Here is a 19,037-nt window from a genome sequence, read left to right as displayed (position 1 = left end):
TTTAACAACTTGCTGCTGAAGCTCCCGGGGGACTTGTGCTGTTGAAAGGTCTGCATGCTTTCCTATAGCTTTATGACTGCTTCCTGTGCTAGGCAGGTTTTGTGGTTTGGACTCTCCATCTTAGAGGGCTCACCTTTGTAAATGCATAGATCTGTTCATCAGATGGTACTACACCTCCTCTCAGCAACGCCATTTTGAACCAGCATGTTCGGAAACAATATGCTGCTCCCTTAGTCTGTCTGTGGGCTATGATAGTGCCCAGCACAGAGTCAGGCTAAATACTCCTATGTGCTACACATTTGACAAAATCCCAAACAAAAGTAGCATCGTTCTGCTTCTTCCAAATAAAAACAGTGATTACTATCAGATCACTGAGACTGAAAGCAGCAAACATTTGTGCTTGTTATCCTCCTCCTGTGTACGTCTTTTCTGTTGTCGATTTACTTTGACTGAATATACCTCAGCAGCACTTAAACACAAGGTTCACCCTTTGACATTTCTGTGTATAGACCAGTGTAGAATGTATAAGTACTGTCTGGCGTACCATTCAGAGTTTATACTGATAAACCACACATAGGAACCATACATAAAACAGACAACCTACTACTGCTATTTTCTAGTACTACTATTTATGGGGTATTTCCAGGTTTGATTATTATTTTGAGATCCTTCTTGCCAAAGTAAAAGCCTTTCTCTTCGCAGCCCGGCGGGTGTCTGGCTGCTCACAGTTTCCCCGTCTCTGAGGCCACGACAGGCCGAAAAGACTCAGTCCTGCTCCATTGCTGTTCGTAGTTACTAAGAGTTGAACATGTGCTCGCAAGATGAACCAGTTGCCATTGGTATCATAGGATGTTACTGAAATATTTATCTGAGGAAAGACTGAAGAATTAGAGAAACAAACTTTTCTTAATTCTATACATATAAATATATATATAAACACGTGTAAGATATTCATATTTTATATTTGAACTAGTATGTTATCAAGACTGAATGTAGTGTTTACCATGCTTACTCAAAAAAAACTCCCCTAAATCTTCCTTTTTTATTAGTGCGAAAAAAAGGTAATTCTTCTTTTTCCCAAAACCATTGAGACCAAAAACGTAAGAGAAGAAACCTGAGGCCCTGGCGGAGCGTGAGCCGCTGACACCGGGGGGGGGGGCTGGTTCAGGTGCTCCTGGCAGAAAGGTCCTGTGGTTTGGTAGGAGATTCTGAGGCATCCGATCGAAATCTTTTTAGAGATTCTTTAGTTTTTTTGGTTGAGTCATTGTAAACTTGATTTGCTGTGCTGTCTTTAACAATCATTTGATTTTTTTTATATTACTTTATGCCTTTAATTGTGTTGTATAGTGTGAGAGGGCAAGATCACTGGCTTTCGTTTGACAAAGATTAACATTATCATTTATGCCTTATTGTTATGTAGAAGACATGAGCATTGTAGCATTGTTGTTGTGCGTGTGTGTGTGTGTGTGTGTGTGAGCTCACCTGGTGCATTGTTTTCACTGAAACAATACAGTGTACTTTGGGCATTTTTGGCACTTGGGATGATAACGTTGCTACCTATGATTTTTAGGTGTGACTCAGACAGGTTGATGATGCCTGTGAGAAAAGCTTTACTAATAATTCCAGCAGGTGGGTGTGTGTATGTGTGTGTGTATGTGAGAGAGACAGCATGTCTTACAAAGAGAGAAAAGTGAGGGCAGTCTGTAAACCATTATAGTGCATTTTTCCCATCCCGGCGGGTGTTTGAGTGGCTTTAAATAGAGGCGAGACACGGGAATACTTATTTTTGTTGTTTGTCTAGGGGAGGGTTGGGGGTTCCTCTACTGATCAACTCGAGCCTTTAAGCAAGCCAGTTGTTGGTTTCTAATGGTTAGCTACAGTTTGGGTTCTACTTGTGTTCTTCTTTGCTAAGAGCTGATGATCTTCTTGCCACTGACTCTGCTTTGACACTTCGGGTTTCAGTTGGTAATTCTGAGATCTTTCATAATGCTTTTGTGAATCGGGCCACACATCAAGTTGCCCTACGTTGATTCACCACACTGGTTTGTGGGTCTTTACGTGTTGACTTAGGCAGCGTGGAGCACCGTTAAGGCAAAAGGAGCTGTTGTATACCTCATTTCTAACTCGAGACTGAGTGAAACCTGCTTTAATTTACTTAACAAATAAGATAAATATTTTATAAAATCTCACCAAAAAAATGATGAAAATACACAAACTTGTGTCAGTGGAGAAGCGCGGTCATACCTGTACTTGGGGAAGAGTTGAGGAAGATGTTGCCACAAGGGGGAGACAGAATATGTACCAGTACTCATGAATGTCTGCTGTTTTTCTTTCTTTATGTTGCACACTGATATAGTTCAACGTTGGGTGAAATTATATGTTTTTGTCAGGTTAATGTTGCTCTCTGTTATATCAATTAACCACTTGATTGCTATGGTGTAGGTAGAAGTGCATTTTATACGCCTGCCTCTTTTTTTAAGTTTGACAATCTTTTGAATTTTATTTAATTCCCCCCCACTTGGACCTGGTACAGGTATGTTCACGTCTTCTCACGTGGCGCTGTGCTGTTGCAGCCCGCTCTCGCTTCCCTGTGGTACCAACATTAACCAAAGACTTTAACTTGATTGTAAACGAACGACACCCTCTCCCGCCTATCCCCGCCTCACTGCTCAGAATAAAATCCCGGCTGCACGACCTCGATTAACCTATAAAAAAAAAATAAAATATAAAAAAAAATGTTGTAGCTTTTTATTGCATGCGAATGTGTATCTGCCCGGAAGAAAGAACCCCTCCGGCCTCTCGCCCGTGCAGCGGTTTCAGTGCCTGTGGGCAGGGATCGGCGGGGGTTTGAACGGGAGCTGAGCGGGCTTCTCTCTCACAGACACGAACCAAACTGGTGGTAGCTGGGTGGTGTTTGTTAATACACACTGAGGGTTAATCCTGCGCACACTGTACATGCTCAGGACTCTGTATGTTTATCTGTCTTGAGTGCTGTTGCTAGGATGCTCCCCACCTCCACTCTATCCCTCCCTCTCTCTCAAGGACTGTGGTGAAAATGCTGTTCCTGCCTATCGCAGTGTGTCCGTCTCTTCCTCCTCACCTGTACACTGTAGTCCCCGGACATTTACCCTGTTGTCTCCAGGAATACACATCCTGCGACCGCTAAAACTCACTGCTGTGTCCCCTCCTCCTCTTGCTCCCTTTCCCACTTCCACTCCGCTCTCTCCTTTGACATTGTCTCTTCACTACAGACTCTGTTCAGCTGTGACACTATGCATCATGGTCCTTCACTCTGCATGGACTGTGTCCCTCCGGCTCAGACCTCGGACCAACGGGCTTCAGTGACACTTTGTTCAATGCTTTACTCTAACATGCGGCCGTAGGACCTCACGAGCGCTATCCCAAAGCAAAAAATCCAAATATTTAACTTTTGACAAATGCAGATACCAAAGATATCTCTATGTCCTGTGTCTCTCTCTCTCTCTCTCTGTTTTCTGTCCCTTCCACCCTGCAGCATGTGTATTAAGAGACAAACCCGGCACTGGCTTTAGTCCTAGCCTCAGTAATTCCAAAGCTTAGATGTATATTTTGGTATATTTCTGAGAAAAACTTGCGTGAAAAGCGTCTGTTTCTCGTTTGTTTGTTGTAATCTCTCTTTTCTGTCACAGCATGGAACTAATTGCAAAACTGTCTTACTCTTGGTAGGTAAAAGATATAGTATTTTTGTATGTTTTTGGGTGTGTCGTGTGTGATTATCAGTTCACAGCCCAAGTGACCATAGCTTTCAACAAAAGAAAAAACTAAGGAAAAAAAAACGCCAACCATGTACATAACAAGTCTGTATCTCAAGAAATGAATTCTGTAAAACATTAACAACTCATTTTGGAAACTTGGGTTCATCTAAAGGAATGTGTCCCTGTTTCCTCCCTTTTTTCTTACTCTGCAGTCCAATAAGAATTGACTTTCCAGGACTCTAATGTAAAGTCTTGGTTTCCATCCTGGACTACAACACTGAGGGACACTGCTCCGATCTTACTACAACATATAAAAAGACAAAAAATAATAATAAAAAAAACAGGCCTCCAGTCATGGCGGCATAGAACTGAAAGATTGTGTAGGAGTTTTAAATATGTGAAACAGGATACATAGTAGTTTTTGATGCATTTGTCTGCTGTATTTTTGTTTGTTTTGTTTTATACACCTATAAAGATAATCTTTTACTGTAACTGTACAGTTCTCTTTTGTTGTAAACATCATTAAACCATTTTCCAAGTGATTTGACGTGCTTTGTCGTTTTTTGGGATTCCGTCACGCAATATCGTATCGGAGGCAGATCAATTGCCACAAAATTCATGTTCCCTAAAGAAAAGCTAAATAGCTAAATAATGAACATGAATAAATACTTATAATTATCCCAATCTTCTCAAATATATTATAATCTGTTATTATATATTATTCTGTCTGTCTATAGAATTGCAAGCCAAGGAATTGGGAATTAAAAATACATACATACACAATGACAAAACAGTAAATTGCATTTGTAATAATGTGCATTTACAATGTAATAACTGCAGACCATATATTAAATAATTTCTACAACTTCATAACATCTCCACCAGACTAATGTGATATAAACATTTTTGAATTTACTCATTTGGCTTTAGAAATGCTAGACAGGAATTTGTGTTTTTAGAATTTATTGAATACAAATACAGAAAATAAATTTTTTGCATACAATATTTCTTCATAAGAATTTGTGTTGTGAATGTTGGGGTATTTAAAGATATTGATTACAATACAGTTTAACATGGGTGTAATAATTCATGATATGTGTCAATTGTCGAATTCTACTGAATATATTAATAATGACGTAATATACTTGTATATTTACTTACAACTATATTATAATGTACTGTATGAACATTGATTAAATGTTTATACACCACAAAAATGCAATTGCTAGCATAAGAGTTTTGCTCAAAGCAGATGAGGCGCTACCATGGTTTTAAACTTCAAACCAGAAATTATCTATTGATCACTATTGATTCATTTTCTTTACTTATTTAGCGTATAGGCTTCAATGTGAGAAAAGGAGAACAAACTGCCAACTATCACAAAAATTGCATAAAATTTCCACATTTTAGAAGCTGGATGCACAGAATTTTGCATTTTTTCTCGATATATATATATATTTTTTGTTATATGTTATCGTAAAATAGTAGACGCTTAGCTTGTCTGTTAATTGATTGATTAATCAGATACTAATCTAATCTCAGACACAATTAATTGTGAAGCCTGTTGACCCAGCAGTGCTGATGCAGAACATCAGGGGGGAGACTGAGCTGGAGGTGGAGCTGTGCTGGTCAAAGTTTCGTCATCTCTCTGCCCAGGCTGCGACGATTGTGGGGGAGCGAAGGGTGAGAGATGAATAAAGATCAGTCTCAAACTTTTATCTGCATGTTTCCATTCACACTGACCACAGAGCAGAGTTCCCCAGAAGACACAGTTTTAATGGGATAATTCAACCAAAAAGGAAAATTCACTCAGTATCCACTCACCACTAGGGTGGGTGAAGTGTTTGATTCCACAAAAGACATTTGGAGTTTCAGAAGTAAAACAGTGTTGCAGCCAAATCCAATACAATTGGAGTAAATGGTGACAAGTCCAAATGTTTGATGTGAAAAAAGCGAATGGGGAGAATTGGACTCAATCTCAAAAAATATATCTTTACCTTTTTATTAAAACAAGATCAGGGTTCAGTGAGACTTGTTTAGTTTTATGGTTCTTACACATTATTTTACTTAAATGCCACAATTTGAATAACTGTAAAATACTTTTTCTTATGTGAATAAATAACCTTACCTCAGGTTTCTTTCTCCTTTTGACCCTTTTCTAGAGATGTAATACAACATGATGATTGACAGTTTAGGTGGCTGAACAGTTGAGAATGTGACCTTCAAAAGTCTTTATCACAAGAGTAAGTGACTTACTTTTCTTTTTGATGGTTCAAGCATCTCATACGGATCAGCATCCATTGGTCTCCTCAGCTCCTACAGATGAAAATATGAATAAATATAACACGCGGTTCAGCAGCAGAGGTAAACATCATCTTGTGTGTGTGTCAGGGATAATAGTCTCCTTTACCTGGTAAATCCTGCCTTCATCTTCCTGTTTATTGGGGAGAAATACACAAAAAATTATCATAGTATTTTACATGCTTAATTTCAGTTAAGAACCAGACAATAATTATTTGTATTATTGAAGTGACTTTCACGAATAAAAAAGAATGTGGGTTGCAAAAAAGAGACTCACAGGTTCAACAGGTCCACGTGAGAGCTAGAGATGGACAAAGAAAAATAAATCTATTAAACACTAAATATGTATTTTTTTCAAACTATTTTATGGCATAAAGTTCAAACAATAACAGTCAATCATAACAAATGACCCTAACACATTATTTGATGAAGGAGATAATGAAGCAGGGTTGAATTCTTTATCTGATCAACATTGAAATAAATTATTTGTAATGGAAAAGACAAAAAAGAAAAAACACAAGTTTGTATTTGAGAAGCTGAAATAAAAAATGTATTTATGACTTTAGAGCAGTGATTTACTAGTTACTTATATAATTTTATATATGATGTACATGATTTGATATATATGATGTATATTATATAATTTTGTGTTAACATATATATAAGAAAATATAACAAATAATTTGGATCAAATTCTATTCGATGGTTCCAGCTTCTCAAATGTGTTGACATGATGCTTTACTTTGTCACACATGTAAATTAACTGTCCATATTGGTGTTATTTATTTATTTTAACAATTTATTGATAATCTGAAGTTAATGTCAGCTATCTCATGTTTAGTAACTCACCTTTTCTTTAAAGAACAAAGCAGTGACCACGATGCAGTAAATAATCAGGATCCCGTCAAGGAGAAAACAGACGACTGGTTCGGTGAACATATCTACAGAACAAACACAAGAGAAATATTCAACTGCAAGCATATGATGAAGCTAACAGTCCTTTTTTTAAAGGTTCAGTGTGTAGAAATTAGCTACATCTAGTGGTGAAGCTGAATACCCCTCACCTCCCCCTCCCCCTCCAAGCATGAAAGAGAACGTATGGTAGCATTTAGTTGTGATAAAAACTCAAAAGGTGTTGAGTTTGTCCAGTCTGGGCTACTGTAAAAACCATGGCTGCCTTCGTAGAGGGGACCCGCTCCTGGTGTCAATATAAAGTATTTAAATATAAAGGGTACATCATAGGGTAAAGAAAACAACATTTTGTACAATTTAGATGAAACTAACACACTTATGACAACTTCACTATGATTATTTTATATTCAATATCTGCTGATAGATCCCTTTCCCCTAAATCTTACACCCTGGAGCTTTAAGGTATTCAGATGTTTTACTTTTGTAAAAGTTTACTATTTCCTCAGCTACATTCATTTCAGAAAAAAAATTGTGCAAAAAGTCTTTATTCATGCTCAGGAGGGAAATTAATGTTTCTTTAACTTTAATCATGATTGAGTTTCCATTAAGCCATCGTTCATTTATTATTTGTATCTCTGTGTTTTTCTACTGTGACATGTGTCAAAATACAGGAAAAAGGCCGATTGAGGGTAAAACAGGGATTAGTAAGTCAAAATATTTAAAACATAATTAACATAAATCAGATACCACAGCTGATAGCTAAATATCTTGTATTTGTTTTTTGTATTTGGTCATTCATGTTTTACCTTATTTCTAAAAAATAAATGCTTATATTTTAATTAATATTCCTGCTACTTGTTGTCATGTTGAGTTATACAAATAAGACTTTGCATCAAAATACAATAATGATATAAATAAAAAATATAAATAATAAATACTCTCCTTCTCTCTCTGTCTACATATATATATATATATAATTTGTCATTATTGAGATATATATATACAATTCTGTACATATTAACATCGTGAGGTACATGTGAGGATTGAGCAAGACCTCTGAAACAGGAAATAAGATATGTATGTTTATCAGTTTACAGCTTCCTGTCAGTGCGATGGGCTCTGAGGTTTAGGTGCAGGCTCATTTATATGACTCTGCGGTTGGAAAAAATAAAGAAGCTGTGAGATGTTGTAAGAAAAACAGCCAATCGTGGTGATTCACTCCGTCCCATTTCGATCCTCTCAAGATGTCATCTAGCACAGGACTATTTTTAGAATGTGAGATTTAGCAATGTGGCACCAAATTAAATACAATAAACATGCAGGAGAGTCGAATAAATGTAGAATTTTTCACTTCTGAAGCTACTTCAAGGGGACACAGGGGTTTTGTGGACATTGCTGATTAGGTAGGTTGTGTTTTTATATTATGGAGGTTGGGTTTTTTTTGTTAGCAGAATTATGCAAATTTAAACTTGTTGGAAGTGTGGGGTACGGACCAAATAAGTTGTGTTATCTACTGAGTGTTGTGTTTGTCTTGAATGGTGAAAACTGTCTTCAGTGTTATAACTCACACCGCTGTTTCTTTATGAAAGGATAGTGAGTGTTCCTAGGTCAGTCTCATGATGAACATAATAAACATTTATTTTGGATTCATAGAAACCAGATAGACTGCGATCAAAGGTTAAAAAAGGGCCAAAGGTTACAAATGTGAATCCAATTAAAAAATAAAGTTAAATGATTCATTTAATAATGAATGTTGTCGCTGTGAAAACGGATCGTTGGAGAATGACTTTTAATGTTTTCACTCAGTGTCCCGAGGGAGATTATTTATTTAGGCACACTTTCTTGTAAACCCTTCATCTTGATGAATGGTGCTCCAATACATGATGGGATCCAAAAATGGTTTTCTTCATTTGGAAAATATTTTTCTCTCTCTCCATAACTGTGTCATAAAAGAGAGAGTCTGGGAACCATCAAATGTTTGCAAACTTCTGCTCATGACAATTTCTCTCAACACAAACCCAAAGGATGGAAGAGGAGAACATAATTTTATACTCTATGTTGATACTGCCTGGGAATTATAGATTAATTTCATAAATAGGTACTGAAAAATAAAATGTCTCTGCCGTATATAAAAATGTAATATATTTAACTTTGTGCCAATATAAGACAGTGGGCACGGCCGTAACTCAATTTGTTTCCTGCGTTCCACATAGCAAAGATATATACTTTTATATTATGGAATCCAAAATGTGCATGTCTTATATTATTTTATTAACTTATTATATTCCCTAACTCCAAACGTTTGCAAAACTTGAAGTAAATCTCGCCAAACTATAAAAGGCGATTGTCTGCAGCAAACACCACAACGGCTTTTTTTTTTTTTTTTTTTTCTGATGTGATTGCAAATAAATGTAGTTGTCCCTACAGAAATTATTTCAGCAAAAAGTGAGTGAGCAAGGGATTTAAAGAGATTTGACAAGGTTGCATACAAGAGATTCTCCGGACTGTCAGAGGAGGCCTGTGTTACAGAAGAAAACAAGAGTATCCAAATGAGGGTGTAAATACACAACGCTGTGTTGGGTTTAATTTTGTTGAATTAATATAGGAATCTTATTCCTATCACTAACCAGTGGAAATTACTTCCCTTCTTTCACATTAACATACAATTTACATTTAAACTCAATAATACCATTTAGGAAAATATGACTTTGTCTCACTTACCTCTACAGGAAACAGGCACCAGGAGCAAAAAAAGCAGAAACACAACTGTTCTCACTCCGTCCATGTCTCTCTCTCTCTCCTTTTGTCTGTACTAAAACACACTTTTCTCTCTTTCTTTCTATTTATCTCACTCCGTTGCCTCTAGTTGTTGCCCCAGTTAAATGTTTTCTCCTCTCTGATCACAGGAAGTGGCTGAACTGACTGCCGCTCAGTGGACTGACACTCGGTTTTGATGTAGTTTCAACCCCACGCAGCCTTGAACGCCCACAGAGAGAAAGTTTCACTCACTGTGTCCTGTTCAGTGGTTTTGCTTAAAACTTAAAACAAGCACTTCCTCTGGCTCGTTTCAACATCATGGACGAAAACCTCTGCCTTAACATTCAATACATAACCTTTGAATAAACTGTCCATAGTACATTATACATATATAGACATACATATATGAGTGTTTTGAATCAGCTGTCTTTTAATTATTAATAATTTAATCTAATTTCATGTCAGTGGCAGTTGTAAGACAAATTACTTATAATTATTTAATGCCTTATTACATACTGTTTAGTTGTCTTATCATTCATTAAACATGAACACATTCAGCTACTGTATATTACACAAAAATATCTTAATAAGCTTTTTTATGGACCCTTACTGGTTTAATTACACAAATGTATGTTCTTATATTTATTTCTAATGTATAGTCATATAACCTAAGTGTACCACTTATAAATGATGAATAAAGTTGGTAGGGCTCAAATTGTGTGTCAACTTTATAGTGCAGGATAATTGTAGCATCCTAAAAGACTAGAAGGGCGTCAGACGGCATTCACCAAATAGCTCTGTGAAGGCTAACCTTTATCACCATATTTAAGAAGGTAAAAAAATAACCTGATCCATCCCAAAGTTTGATGGGTTCTTCCTAGAGTCATGATCCGCCCAAGCCAACCAAATTTCATGGAGATCAAATCAATAGTTTTGTGAGTAGTCTTGCTGACTTATTATATTTTAAGGAATATATAAGTGATCTCAATTCAATTTTGTCCATTTTAATTATCCCAGACTCAGATAGTCGTGTCAGTAAAAGTCCACTAAAGCCGTGGCAAATGCACAAACACATGTTATCAAACAGAGCTAGACAATCTGATCAAATTAGTAGGAATTAAGTACAACATGTGGCGGTTGGTTAACTGGAAAAGAGAAAATGTGAGGAGTTCATCAGAAGTCTGCAAAAAGACTGATTTGACATATATAGCTAACTCGTTTGAGTTACTATGTGTAAAAGGTCAAAACAGAGGTTGGCCTCATGATATTTATAGGTCAGTTTGTGTGTTTGTGTGTGTCTGTGTGTGTGTGTGTGTGTGTGTGTGTGTGTGTGTGTGTGTGTGTGTGTGTGTGTGTGTGTGTGTGTGTGTGTGTGTGTGTGTGTGTGTAAAGGAAGGGGTTACCATGCACAAGACCTCAGCAGCTTTCCAAAGTATTGTGTCTCGCTCCAGTTGCACAATCACACTGATCTGTGACACCAGTGAATGAGCTATGCAGGTTAAGTTGCACTAAGAGGAGACCGCATTTTCACATGTCTTTGCGAAAATGTTCAGGGTCTTCTGAGGACTGACCTTATGGAACTTTAATTAGACGCCTATACATCCAGGCATCTGGACCCTAGACGCAACAAACAGATTCACATTTTTATTTACATCCCTATTTAATCTCTTTTTAAATATCTAAACTTAATTTAACCATAGAAGTTTTGAACAGAAAACTAAAAAAAAAAAAAACAGTACAGAACAACAACAATATGAGACATTATGACGTCCATACAATTACGTTCATACCATCTAACAAGCATATATATATATATTATGGAATGTGGCCAAGGGGTCTCTATACAGCACTACTCCATTTATAAGTAACTCAACAAGAGTTTTTTCACATCAACATACAAATAATCACATTTTTGTATGAAAAATGTTTATCGATTGTCTTCAATGTTCAGCAACTCAATGTTCAGCAAAGTAGAGCTGCTGAAACCTCAACGTCTCTCGATGGAGCGTCTTCGACAGTCCCCTTCAATTCAATCAAGCTGCTCCACATCACACACACTCATACACGTCCGTTCCCATTAAAAAAAAGGTTTCAGAGCACCTCTATTGTATTTGATTATACTTATTTCTTTAATTTAGTCTTGTAAAGCACTTTATCACTTTCTTTTATAGGTTCTATATACATTTTATTGAGTTTTATTATTATTATTATTAGTAGTAGTAGTAGTAGTAGAACCTCTCTGCATAATGACTATTTTTACACTTTTTGTTTTAGTAAACAAATGTGTGCATCAATTTAATTATTTGGTTAATCTGTGTTTTTTTTATTGAAACATTATCTGTTAAATCAACTTAAAAATGAAAAGTAGTAGTAAAATCTCCCCCTTAAAACACAAACCTCTCGAATGTACTCTCCTGCTGTATTTGTACTGCATGTGGTACATGATGATATCTACCCACACTCTCTTGTATAAGTTGAAATAAACAAGCTGGGGCTGACCACGTGACTTTCTGGGTGGTTCTTCTTCAGTCACATGACCCAGGGGTTCAGTCTCTGCTCCGACCACCGACGCGGCGAACAGAACTCCTGATTCCCGCAGAAATAACTCACCGCCGGCGGCTGTTACTTCACTCCCGGAGCTTCGGGCGTGTGCCCGGGACGTCAGCGGGGGCTCCAGACACCCACAGCGGCTCTTTGTCCTCTCAACGAACCGCGGACTTTTGTTTCCCCCGCGGTTGTTGTGACGCTAACGTTAGCTTAGCCAGCTAGCATAACATCCACTCACCTCGCTAGCCCGCAGCCGCTTCCTGTCCTGACCCGGCGTCCGAGCGCCTGAGCAGCCGGGGAACGGGGACAAGCAGCAGGGTAAGAGCCGGAGAGAAGCCGGATAAGAGCCATGACGCAGACCGCTGTCCAGTCGTGGAGCCTGGGACTAACGCTACACTTGGTTTTAGGTGAGTTATCCCCGGTTTCCTGCTCCGAAGGTCACAGATAACCACAAGTGAATAATGTAATGTGTCAGTGACCATGAAGCTGAGTCGCTGTTTAACTCAGCTGAGTTCACATCTGTGTCCCCGGTCAGCCCGGTTCTCTGAGCACTCAGTCCCTGGAGCCTTAGCCGAGTTCAGGCACTCATGAAGCGGCCAGGGTGAAGTTAGCTCCCGGTCCTCAGGTCTAATTGTCCCCCACTGTCCTGGTCCTCAGACAAGTGAAGGTTTAATGGTGCTTTATCTAGAGCTGCTTCAGTGTTGACTAGACGAAGAGAACAAAAAGCTGTGAAATCGCCATTTTATTTTTGTCTTTTGGAATAAAACAAATGTTTAGCAAAACTGTGTTAAGCTATTGTCTGGATTAATGTGTTCCAGATTTACCAATTGTTTCTGATTCATCTAGACATGTCCCTGTGTGGACTTTGTTGAAATGCTATCAAATCGTATTTTTAATGTGTCTTAACAAATAAAACAAAGATTTCATTAATCAGAGGCTGTGTCATATAGTTTGTCTGGATTGGTGGGATCAGGATTTGTTCATCTGGAGCCAGACCATGCTGGGCTAGATGTCTGATAGAGAAGAAGGGAATTTGTCATACTCGTTTTACAAGACCTCACACAATTTAGAAACTTTCAACAATGTTCAGTATGTCCGAGGTTCTCGAGTCCAGGTTTGTTGAGCCTAATTTGTGTGTTTTCATATAGACCCGGCCTGAATAGTCTGATGTGGTCTAGAAATGGAAAAATTAGGTGTTATTGCAATTGGTTTTTGGTTTTCATGAATAAAATAAGAGTCTTAAACTAGTTCAGAATTTCCAACTTTAGTTTGTGTATTTTTTTTTAATTTGGAACTGGCTCTATTCAGTCTAGGAGAGGGGGGGACAAGTCAGTAAATCACAATTTACGTTGTCTTCACGTATAAACTATTAACGTTAAAAAAGTCTTCTGCTTGTCCGTATTAAAGTGATCAAGATTTGCCCTGTTTAGGTGAAGTGTTTATCTAGAGCCATCTCAACCAGTCTGAACTGGTTGAGATGGATGATGTGAAAAAATGAAGTGAAATCGCCCTTCTAGGTTTTTATAAATAGAATAAGTTTCACAAGACGTATTGCAAATCCGAAACTGAGGTTTTAAACCATGTTCAGTATCCCACAGATTCTCTGTACACACATTTGACAAGTACTTAGTACAATGTGTGTTGTGTTAAGACCTGGTCTGGATAAGCATAAATAAAAGCAGGGAAATTACCTTTTTTGTTTTCACAAATAAAATAAAGATTTCACCTATCAGAGTTTAGTTCTGAGTAAATCAATAGTTGGAAAGTCTATGTCCTCTGAATTGTGGTTTTTGATCTAGACCTGGTCTGATGTGGTCTAAAGGGAGTAGGACTGTGGAATTTTACTTAATTAATTATTAAAACAAAGGCTTTGTGAATCTTAGATTGTATTCAAACTGATTATCTGAATAATATATGTTAATGATGGTTGTAGTTACTTATATAGACCAAGATGAATTAAAAAAAAAAAGGTGAAATATCAATTATTAATTTTTTGTTTTATGAGTGGGTAAATATTTTTTCAAAAAGGTACTTTGTATTTTGTAATTGATTTAGATTATTTTATAGAGATCTGTTCACAATTTTAGAAAAAAATGCATTTTTATGTTAACATTTTAAAAACTACAAAAAAAGTTGTCTGTTTTTAAACATCTTTTCATGAAGGTTTAATATTTCTGTCTTGTATTTTATAGGCATTATCAAATAATGATTAACTTGATGTCACCTGTAATTTAACACCTGACTCATACCTTAATTTATTTTGTAGCCGTCGCTCTGCACCAGGCTTTTGCTACCGTTGCTCCACCTACTGTCGCCCCGACCACCGCTGCACCGCACAGAGACCCCAGCAGCCCTGAAAGAGGAAACTACGTGGTGAGCAGCAATGGTTCCGCCTGCCTGCTGGCATCCATGGGCCTCCAGCTCAACATCAGCTTTACCTCCTTGTCCCAGAATAAGGTATCAAATTATTCTATGTCAATACTGTTGGAGCTACAAATGTAGACAGTCCCAGGTTCTTAAATGCTTCATCTTTTATTATTTTATTTACAGACCGTGCAGGAGGTTGTAAACATTCAGCCTAACTCAAATAGCTCTGGATCATGCAAGTCGGACGTCGCCACCCTGACGCTCACAACAGATGCAGAGAAAACCAACCTCACCTTTTCCTTCACCCTGGTAAGTTACTGCATCTGCTCTCGCTGCTTTGTACGTCACAACCATTTGAATAAATTTAATTTCTCCTTTAGTGTACAGTACAACATTTAGCAGGCTTTCATTTTTTTAAAGTACTTCCTGGAACAGCCAGTAGATGGCAGCTAGAGCCTGAGGAATGGATGAGGACCTGGCACTGACTTCTGTGATACTGTCTTATTTTTCCAGAATACAACATCCAACAAGTACCACTTGAGTGACGTGATTCTGTCCGCAGCCTGGCCAGACATGAAAGGTGAGTGCACTTTACCCCCCAGTGTAAATACAAGCTACCTTCTATCAGATGGATAAGCACATGTCCAACAGATAATATGTTTATAGCCGTTTTGCAATACAATTTGATAATATTATTAATATGACACAGAAAACTTTGGTAATGGTTTATTGTACAAGTCTGTTTTTTATATTGATTTATTGATCATTTCTCAAATTTCATGGAAAGAGACAGACACTAATCACAGATAAACATATAGGTACAGCTTTATCGTCTATTCTAAGAAGTCACAGTTTGTTTTTTTCCATATTGTGACATATTTCCAGGTAATAGTGTATAACCTTCTGTCCCTTGTTTCAGACCCCGTCTCAGTGCACAACAACAGTCTGGACTACTTGCGAGGAAGCCTTGGCTTCTCGTACATGTGCCGAGAGAAGCAAACCCTGGACGTGGTCCAGACTGTGTCCATCAACATCTTCCAGGTGCAGGTGCAGCCGTTCGGTCTGACTGGAAGTCAGTTTGGAGCCGGTAAAACACATAGTTTGACTTGAACGAGAGAAGAGTTTCTCATTATCAGTTAAAGCGCTTTGATGATTGGTCACTGTCTAGTAAAGTGAAATACAAAATGAATTTCCTACTTTGTTTCTTCTCGCCTGGCTCAGCTGAGGAATGTCAGTTGGATGAAGATGACATGTTGATCCCCATCATCGTGGGAGCAGCTTTAGCGGGTCTTGTCGTGGTCGTGCTCTTGGCCTACCTCATCGGCAGGAAGAGGAGCCACGCTGGCTACCAAACCATCTGAGGTGGCTCGTCACTCTCACACCCCCCCACCCCTGGGCCGGAGAGCGATAATAACCACCCATGATATTAACCACTGTTTTATGAGACTTAACACTTCACCTTGTGCCCCTCTGTCCCTGCACCCTTCATCTCTGTGTGTGCTGTTCCTTGCCCTTATCAGTAACACTAGCTGTCATCACTTTGTGAGATTGATATGTGCTTTCTGAACTGACCCACTCTTTCATTAAAAAAGGGACGTTGTTTGGAGATTGAAGTGAAGTGAGGGAGAAGCAGAGGATGTTGTCAGAGGGTCCGCGAGAGTCCTCAACTTGTGTCGTACTATTTATGATTTCTGTAAAAGGAAACTTTGGGGGATTTGAGGGAATCGCTACTGTAGCTTTTCTTATCCAATTCCGGGTGACCATGTTTAATGGTGTCACCCAAGCGAGGTGTGTTATTATGAAGGGAATGTTTCTGGCTGTTTAACTTGATCCACTTCAGACAGTGAAGAACTGACATTTTTTATTGAAACTCGACATTTAGGCCAAGTTTGCAGATTTTAGGGAACACGCTAAAAACATGGAAACCTAATGAAAAGTGTGTGTGTGAGGAGACTCCTGAGTGGCTGTGCTATATTTAGCAATTCATTTTGTCCACTGGGATTTGTGATGAAATGCATGTCTTTCCTTCTTATAGGTACTCAAAACAATTTGTATGAAGATGCAGCTGCAGGCTTTGTAGGGTTGAAGGCATTTTAAGCTTTTTTTCATTTCTCATGAAGAGGTAGTTTTGTTGTTTTTTAGGAAATGGGCTCATTTGTTCACTTGTGAGGATTTAGATGAAACGATTTATAACCCTCTTATATTCACTGAATCTCTAGCTACAGCAAGGACAAGGTTTGCTTAGTTTGGCATTAAGACTTGAAGGGAGGCCAATTTGTTTCAAGTGTTCTCGGTTGGGAGCATTGTATTTTGGAGTAGATTCTAGAAAGTGAACATATCAGGCGTATAACCCGCAAAAATCACAATTTACCAGTTTTGCACATTGGTTCTTGTACAGATATATTAAACTAGACACAGTGGGATGTTAGTCTTTAACTTTTTGACCCCAATGTGTAACACACAACACATCAGGTGCTGATAGGTGGATATTGTTTTTTATCTCCTTGCTTCCAGTCTCTAAGCTAAAGTAACCATCTTCATGCTGCAGCTTCATATTCATTGCACACATGAATATTACGTATATCCCAAAGTTATGATTGGGTATATTTTGGATTCCTTCGATACAAAATCGACTCGCCATGATTTTCTTAAACAATCTAAGAAGTGCTGTCGGCTAAGTGCATGAAAAAGCTCAGGACATAATTGTATGGACATAATAATATTGCTCTGTTAAAGTCCACTGGTTGGTTTTGTTTGTTTGTTTAACTTGGATTTGGGCCTGCTTGGGACTTTGGTTGCTGAATGGAAAGAAGTTGCACTAAAGTCCTGACACCTGGCCCTGTGTAACTGTTCAAATGGCCAAAATGCTCTGGTCAGGGTTCATCAGTGCCTTCCCAGCTGTTACTTGGGTGGTATTATAGCAAAGCCAATATTCACAGAGGTGCTCGCTCACTCATCGACACCACGCGCTGCCATTTCTGGGACATTCTCTTTGTGTCTCACGTCGCCATGTACTGTTACTAGCATTAATATGCATTGTTTGATGTAAAATGCGAAAGTTCCATTTTTTGTTTTGTTTTTGTATGTTTCTCTTCTCCCTCATCTAAATATCCTTGTAGTGACTTGATAAGGTTTTAATGGATTCATTTGAGCTGTTTTCTAAAGGAAAGGTCAATAAAAGTGAACAAACATAACAGTTCGACCCTTTGTTTTGCCTTCATCCAGTTACTCAGCTGTCAAACCTGTTCCTGGTCGCTCTGGTTCCTGCTCAGAAGTGAGAGTTCATTATGTAAGAATAATTGTTGTATTGAAAAGTGAAAATCACTATGCTTTTAATTTGTTTATCATGTATCAAATACGAAATCACAATTTTGTTATGTAAAGAATTAGAGTACATCACTTTTCCTCAACTATTGGTTAAATCCCTGTTAAAGGTTTGGTCAAAGTGTAAAAGGAGTAAAGATTGTACGTCATTGAGGTTTAAATCAGTCTCTAATTGGCTGGAAGTAAATCCAGCAGGACCATGAACTACAGTGTTTTAATAGTTAACAATTCCATACACGTTGCTCATAAGAACTTTTTCCTCCTGACAAATAATGTATCTGTAAACACAGGGTGAGGAAAGTTGTTCAAAGATGTCTGACAGACATGACGTAACAGTCCTCAGGTCCCATGGAGACTGTCTAGACGAGGCTAGTTCAATAAATAATTTTACACAATTAGATATCTCCACGTTGCAGGTGTGGGGCCAGAGGGCTCTTCTCCTGCTAACCCTACCTTAAAGGTAGTGGAATATTTGGTACAGATCACATTTAAAACAATTAAAGTGTCCCAAAATTAACAAACGCAAAGCAACCACAAAGACACCCAATTCCTTTTTGCTGTGTTGTGTTTTTGTGTCTCTTTTTTTGTCTTGTAATATTTCAATTTTTTCAAGAGAGTCTTTTACATATTTATGTACAGGGGTCCATTGTGTCATAATCTGTCCATGACTGTAGGTCAAATACAGATATACAAATAGCAGCTATTTATTGACATATCACATCAGAAGATTTTTATATGTTTATTTGAAATTGATTTATTTCACCAAATTGATCATGTACAGGTTATTGTTGCCAAGAGCCAGAGCTTTGAATTTGAAGACATTTTTCTCTTAATTTACAAATGTTTCCCTGTCATTGACCACAATCTGTTCCCCCAACAAAAATATATTACACCGGCTCCCGCTTAAAGTTTATCTAGGTTGTAGAGAGAGAAGGAATGGAAGTTCATGCCTCTTGAAATGGTGTCCAATTCTCACTTGTAGTTTCAAAGTGGAATTCTACTTTTCATTATTCAACCCCAGGTTTGGCACTGCCCAATAACCGGTTGTTTAAGATGATCATGTTACGCTAAAATGTTCACTTTGTCTAACATTTG

General features: G+C 37.9%; 2 protein-coding genes across 2 annotated transcripts; one reads left to right on the top strand and one right to left on the bottom strand.

The window, feature by feature from the left end:
- Nucleotides 1–4,769: 4,769 nt before the first annotated feature.
- Nucleotides 4,770–9,855, bottom strand: LOC133021636 (T-cell surface glycoprotein CD3 zeta chain-like). Its single transcript, XM_061088564.1, has 7 exons — nucleotides 9,669–9,855; nucleotides 6,885–6,976; nucleotides 6,313–6,336; nucleotides 6,145–6,168; nucleotides 5,991–6,050; nucleotides 5,863–5,892; nucleotides 4,770–5,391 (listed from the first exon to the last, which is right to left on the bottom strand). Exons 1-7 carry the CDS (start codon nucleotides 9,730–9,732, stop codon nucleotides 5,326–5,328), a joined length of 360 nt encoding a protein of 119 aa, XP_060944547.1. The 5' UTR covers nucleotides 9,733–9,855; the 3' UTR covers nucleotides 4,770–5,325.
- Nucleotides 9,856–12,259: 2,404 nt separating this feature from the next.
- Nucleotides 12,260–17,812, top strand: lamp1b (lysosomal associated membrane protein 1b). Its single transcript, XM_061088559.1, has 6 exons — nucleotides 12,260–12,658; nucleotides 14,518–14,708; nucleotides 14,802–14,927; nucleotides 15,132–15,198; nucleotides 15,538–15,705; nucleotides 15,840–17,812. The coding sequence occupies exons 1-6, from the start codon at nucleotides 12,601–12,603 to the stop codon at nucleotides 15,977–15,979; spliced, it is 750 nt and encodes a 249-aa protein (XP_060944542.1). The 5' UTR covers nucleotides 12,260–12,600; the 3' UTR covers nucleotides 15,980–17,812.
- Nucleotides 17,813–19,037: the final 1,225 nt, after the last annotated feature.

The sequence above is a fragment of the Limanda limanda genome, chromosome 16 (assembly GCF_963576545.1).
Source record: "Limanda limanda chromosome 16, fLimLim1.1, whole genome shotgun sequence".
Classification (NCBI taxonomy): Eukaryota; Metazoa; Chordata; class Actinopteri; order Pleuronectiformes; family Pleuronectidae; genus Limanda; species Limanda limanda.
This window is presented reverse-complemented; position numbering and strand designations above follow the sequence as displayed.